General features: G+C 39.1%; 1 protein-coding gene across 7 annotated transcripts in view; it reads left to right on the plus strand.

The window, feature by feature from the left end:
- Positions 1-6,709, plus strand: part of YTHDF3 (YTH N6-methyladenosine RNA binding protein 3) — a 41,867-nt gene that overhangs the window by 10,050 nt on the left and 25,108 nt on the right. For 4 of the 7 annotated variants that reach the window (XM_017507357.2, XM_017507359.2, XM_017507360.2 and 1 more), the window contains one exon: positions 4,343-5,941. In XM_017507357.2, the coding sequence (XP_017362846.1) occupies positions 4,343-5,941 (1,599 nt within the window). Of the gene's footprint in view, positions 1-3,750; positions 3,811-4,342; positions 5,942-6,709 lie in introns of all 7 variants that reach the window. The other 3 variants (XM_037730978.1, XM_037730977.1, XM_037730976.1) reach the window with 1 other exon arrangement.

Below are 6,709 nucleotides of genomic sequence, written 5' to 3' on the forward strand. Positions count from 1 at the left end.
AAAAAAAAAAAAAAAAAGAATATTCAGTATAAATTTTGAGTATAATTTTGTGGATACTTTATAAAGAATTAACATAAAAACTTGCTACTTGCTCTGCTTTTGTACCCCCACGTCCATATAAAGACTACTGAATCTGAATTTCATTGCCAACAATCAAAATTAAAACTTGGAAACCAATTACCTCCATATTCAGCCCACCTCTCCTACTCCGTGTTGGATTTACCCACTTCCCTTTATTATTTGTCTTCCATTTAGCTATAGATTTTCTTATAGAATGAGTGTCTTTTATCAGTTTTTTTTACAATGTATGCATTTGATAAAGGTGGAATAAATAGTTAAAATTATAAATAAAGGATATGTTTAACTGTTTAGAAAAAGATGAAGACAGTAGACAGTTTTATCTTTTTAAATTTTTTTCTGAGACAAAGTCTCATTTGCCACCCAGGCTGAAGTGCAATGGTGTGATCTCAGCTCACTGCAACCTTCACCTCCTGAGTTCAAGTGATTCTGTTTTACTTAACCTCCCAAGTAGCTGGGATTATAGGCGTGTGTCTTCGTGCCTGGGTAATTTTTGTATTTTTGATATAGATGGGGTTTCACCGTTTTGGCCAGATTGGTCTCGAACTCCAGATCTCAGGTGATTCGCCTGCCTCTGCCTCCCAAAGTGCTGGGATTATAGGCGTGAGCCACCGTGCCTGGCCCAATTTTATCTTTTAATCAGTTACATACATTTATTTATACTAGATGAACTTTGCTCATTTTTATTAAACTTTTGAGAGTTTTGCATCACAATGACTTTGTGAGTATGAAGCACTATGAGTGCTTTTTATTTTTAGAAGATACTTTAGTGATTATATACATTTGTGTGTATCATCTTCATAGCTTCCAAAGTTTACTCATTAATCTTGTCAAGATTTTTTTCTTTAAAAACTATTGTTGGTGGCCGGGCGCGGTGGCTCACGCCTGTAATCCTAGCACTTTGGGAGGCCGAGGCGGGTGGATCACGAGGTCAAGAGATCGAGGCCATCCTGGTCAACATGGTGAAACCCCGTCTCTACTAAAAATACAAAAAACATCAGCTGGGCATGGTGGCGCGTTCCTGTAATCCCAGCTACTCAGGAGGTTGAGGCAGGAGAATTGCCTGAACCCAGGAGGCGGAGGTTGCGGTGAGCCGAGATCGCGCCATTGCACTCCAGCCTGGGTAGCAAGAGTGAAACTCCGTCTCAAAAAACAAAAAAAACAAAAAAAAAACCACTATTGTTGGAGTATTTGAACTCCCTCGGGCTTTTCCTTATAGATGTATTTAAATATAGCAGTCCGTGCTTTCAGTGTTGATTTCTGTGAGATGCTACTGTTGCAGTTTTTAAAATGCTGTTAATTTCTTTAATGTGAATATTGTGGGCATTCTTTGACTATATTTGCAATTGTAGTTACTAATTATCCAATATAGCTGAAGAATGCGTTCTGTGAGTATATAGTAACACATGAATTTTCCAATTTTAAATACAGTCAGCCCTCTGTATTTGCAGTGCCTACATTTATGGATTCAGTCAGTTGTGGATCAAAAATTCAGTCATTTCTAGGTATCTGTGGGAGATTGGTTTCAGAACCCCTATGGATAACGAAATCTGCGGATGCTCAAGAACCTTATATAAAGTGGTATAGTAGTTGCATGTAACCTATGCGCATCCTCCTGTATACTTTATATCATCTCTGGGTTACTTATAATACCGAATACAGTGTAAAATGTTATGTATATGGTTATACTGTATTGTTTAGGTAATAATGACAAAATGTCTGTACGTGTTCAATACAGATGGAACTATTCATTTCTTTTGCCCAGCTATTTTCAATCTGTGAATGGTTAAATCCACAGATGTAGAACCCAATGGTAGGAAGGGCTGATTGTGTTGGAAAAACAAATAACAATACAACAATAAAAATTGATACAAATAAAAAAGCAACATAGTCTGCCAAGGACTGTACTGTAAAATACACTTAACATCCAGTGTATTTGAAAAATGGTTTTGTGATTTTCTTTTAAAAAGTGAGAGGTGAGTTTTTTGGTTTTTAAGTCCAAGCTTTACTGGCTTTGACAGAATTATTAATTTAAATGTAACCTCTGTTACATTATATTTAGTTCTTAAGTTATTTTAGTCATATCAGAGAATCATTTCCAAAGAGAATTATGTTAAGTTAACTTTCTTACAGACAGTCGATAGTCACAAGAGTTGGATAGGTATACCACGGGTAACTTAATAGTAAAACAAGTAGCTTAGTAATAAAGTATCTGTTTTCAGTGATAAGCCTTTTCAAAAATAGTTTATTTAAAATTAGTTCCAGTTAGGATCTATGATGTTATTGTCACACATTCATGAATGGAAAAGCAGCCACGAAATAGTGGCAAGTGTGTAACAATAGAAGAAATGGGTTAAGAACTTTACTCCTAGGAACTTTGAATAAGAATGTCTGTATAAATTAGGCCAGGCGCGGTGGCTCAAGCCTATAATCCCAGCACTTTGGGAGGCCGAGGCGGGTGGATCACGAGGTCAAGAGATCGAGGCCATCCTGGTCAACATGGTGAAACCCCATCTCTACTAAAAAAAAATATAGCTGGGCATGGTGGTGCGTGCCTGTAATCCCAGCTACTCAGGAGGCTGAGGCAGGAGAATTGCCTGAACCCAGGAGGTGGAGGTTGCGGTGAGCCGAGATCGCACCATTGCACTCCAGCCTGGGTAACATGAGTGAAACTCTGTCTCAAAAAAAAAAAAGAATGTCTGTATAAATTAAATAATCAACCTTCAAAATGGTATTGACCCTTGAAAGGTAATACCAGTTATACTGACAATATTAGTGAATTTTTTTCACTTTGCATAATTCTACAGATTGTGAAGCTCTGTACAGTGCTTTAAAATCACAACTAAATCACATTTTGGTGGCTGAGGCAGGAAGATTGCTTGAGCCCAGGAGTTCAAGACCAGCCTGGGCAGCATGGTGAAACCCCCATCTCTACAGAAAATACAAAAAATTAGCGGGTATGGTGGTGAACACCTGTTGTCTCAGTTACTCTGGGAGCTGAGGTGGGAGGATTGCTTGAGCCTCAGGTGTTGGATGTTGCAGTGAGCTGAGATTGCGCTGCTGCATTTCTGCTTGAGTCACAGAGTGAGACTGTTTCAAAAATAAAGAAGAATAAAAGCACACCTAAATCAAAAATCGAAAATCTAGCTTTAGACTTTTTTTTTGCATAAGAAACTTAATTCAAAGGAAATAAGTATTTAAAATACTTTACAGTATTTTCTTTTTATATTGTCTAGTAACACATTTGAGCTTTGTTTTCTTTTTTCTTTTTTTTTAAAAATATTTATTTATTTATTTATTTTAAGACGGGGTTTCACCATGTTGGTCAGGCTGGTCTTGAACTCCTGACCTCAGGTGATCCACCCACCTTGGCCTCCAAAGTGCTTGGATTACAGGCATGAGCCACTACGCCCAGCCTTTTTTTCCCTTAATGAAATTTGATGCCGTGATTTTTGGCACTTCACTAAATGATGGGTATAATGAAGGGTGATTTAATTGCAATAATTCTGGAAAATTCACATGAACTATTTATCAATTAAAAAATGTCTATAATATAGGTTTATTATGTCAGATTTGGGGGAAAGGTGAGTATAAAGAAAAAAATGTCTGTTATTCCACCAATAAGAAACTATGATAAGGAATTTGTTTTATTTCTTTTTTGAAATGAACAAGGCAAAGCAAAACAGAAAGAAATTTGGATCATGCTATAGACATCTTGAATCTTCTCAGAATGTGAGCATTTCTCCACTTTTTCCATAATGGAAGTACAAAATCTAATGGCTGAACTGGCCCTATCATATAGATAAGCTGCAATTTAATTCCTCTGTTATTTGACAGAGTTTTCTAGTTTATTTAATCCTTGCATGTAAGTGATTGAATACATTGATTGGTTAAAGTACAGAAGGCTATGTAAATGGCAATTTTGTGTTCACGAAGTTTATATATTAGCCTTCTGTAGAAATTATGGTATTTTTAAATTTGTGCCAGAGGACCTGGCTCTTCAAACAAAAGTAATACTCATACCCCCACTTGTCCCTGAAAAAAGCCCTATATGTTATTTTGTAAGAAATATTTAGAGATGTGAATACTCATCAGCAAATTTTTCTGTTGATAAAATCAAATTTGAAATTTTAATTTTTTTATCTAGAATAGGTACATCTTTTTTTCATTTACTTATAACTTTTTGATTTCAGTCTTTCAGATGTCTTTTTTTTGCCCTCTTAAGGGGACATTTCGCTACTGATTATGATATTTTGTTTTGCAGAGTAACAGCTATCCACCAATGTCAGATCCATACATGCCTAGTTACTATGCTCCATCCATTGGATTTCCATATTCTCTTGGGGAAGCAGCGTGGTCCACGGCTGGAGACCAGCCTATGCCATATCTGACAACCTATGGACAAATGAGTAATGGAGAACATCACTATATACCAGATGGTGTGTTTAGTCAACCTGGGGCATTAGGAAATACCCCTCCATTTCTTGGTCAACATGGATTTAACTTTTTTCCTGGTAATGCTGATTTCTCTACATGGGGGACAAGTGGATCTCAGGGACAATCAACACAAAGTTCTGCTTATAGTAGCAGTTATGGCTATCCACCTAGTTCTCTTGGGAGAGCTATTACTGATGGACAGGCTGGATTTGGCAATGATACTTTGAGTAAGGTGCCTGGCATTAGCAGTATTGAGCAAGGCATGACTGGACTGAAAATTGGTGGTGACTTGACAGCTGCAGTGACAAAAACTGTAGGTACAGCTTTGAGCAGCAGTGGTATGACTAGCATTGCAGCCAATAGTGTGCCCCCAGTTAGTAGTGCAGCACCTAAACCAACCTCCTGGGCTGCGATTGCCAGAAAGCCTGCCAAACCTCAACCGAAACTTAAACCCAAGGGCAATGTGGGAATTGGGGGTTCTGCTGTTCCACCACCTCCTATAAAACACAACATGAATATTGGAACTTGGGATGAAAAAGGGTCAGTGGTAAAGGCTCCACCAACCCAACCAGTTCTGCCTCCTCAAACTATAATCCAGCAGCCTCAGCCATTAATTCAACCACCACCATTGGTGCAAAGCCAACTGCCTCAACAGCAGCCTCAACCACCACAACCACAGCAGCAACAAGGACCTCAGCCACAGGCCCAGCCTCACCAAGTGCAGCCTCAACAGCAGCAGCTGCAGAATCGCTGGGTAGCTCCTCGGAACAGGGGAGCAGGCTTCAACCAGAACAATGGAGCGGGCAGTGAAAACTTTGGTTTAGGTGTTGTACCTGTCAGTGCTTCACCTTCTAGTGTAGAAGTGCATCCTGTGCTGGAAAAGCTAAAGGCCATAAACAACTATAATCCCAAAGACTTTGATTGGAATCTGAAGAATGGACGTGTGTTTATAATTAAAAGCTACTCTGAGGATGACATACATCGTTCCATTAAATACTCTATCTGGTGTAGTACTGAGCATGGTAATAAGCGTTTGGATGCAGCTTACCGTTCTCTGAATGGGAAAGGCCCACTCTATTTACTCTTCAGTGTGAATGGCAGTGGACATTTTTGTGGAATGGCTGAAATGAAGTCTGTTGTGGACTATAATGCGTATGCTGGTGTCTGGTCTCAGGATAAGTGGAAGGGCAAATTTGAAGTTAAATGGATCTTTGTCAAAGATGTTCCCAATAACCAGTTACGGCATATTCGCTTAGAAAATAATGACAACAAACCGGTTACCAATTCAAGGGACACTCAAGAGGTACCCCTAGAAAAAGCTAAGCAAGTGCTTAAAATAATTGCTACTTTCAAGCATACCACCTCAATCTTTGATGACTTTGCACATTACGAAAAGCGTCAAGAAGAGGAGGAAGCCATGCGTAGGGTAAGAATATAGTAATTGTTTTGTCTGGGGTCTTTGTATTGCCGGTGGGGTGCATGGATGGGTATTCTTTAATGCCTCTTAGTATGCCGAGTTTAAGAACTTTCTGTGAAATAAACCAACTACTTAATCCTACAAACACACTTGAAGGTGTCTGTGTGTGCCATATACGAACCATTTCTGCTTTCCTTCCCCAGGGTAACTCTTACACTGAATTTGCCTCTTGCTCATTCTTCATACTCCCTAGATGAAAAAGACCATTGGGCCTCGATGTTTATCAAAGCTGGTATTTTGGCATTTGTAATTAAACAGACTTTATGAGCTAACCAGGGGCTCTAATTATTAATATTATTAATCATACTAACATAGGAGAAAATGTATTGAGAGTTTGAACCAAACAACTTTTTTATTTTTGAGATGACGTTGTGCCGTGTTGCCCAGGCTGGAGTGCAGTGGCTATTCACCAGTGCAATCATGGCATACAGCCTCAAATTCTGAGCCCCCAGCAATCCGCCTGCCTCAGACTCCCAGGTAGCTGGGACTACAGACATGTGCCACTGAACCTGGCACTTGAAACAATTTTTATTTATTTTATATCTTATTTTTTTGAGAAAGGGTCTCTCTTGCCCGGGCTGGCGTGTACTGGTGTGAACATGACTCACTGCAGCCTTTTTCTCCTGGGCTCAAGCGATCCACGCCTCGCTAATTTTTGTTTTTTTTTTATAGATGGGGATTTTGCCATGTTGCCCAGGCTGGTCTCCTGAGCTCAAG

The sequence above is a fragment of the Cebus imitator genome, unplaced genomic scaffold, assembly GCF_001604975.1.
Source record: "Cebus imitator isolate Cc_AM_T3 unplaced genomic scaffold, Cebus_imitator-1.0 Scaffold373, whole genome shotgun sequence".
NCBI classification, from domain to species: Eukaryota; Metazoa; Chordata; class Mammalia; order Primates; family Cebidae; genus Cebus; species Cebus imitator.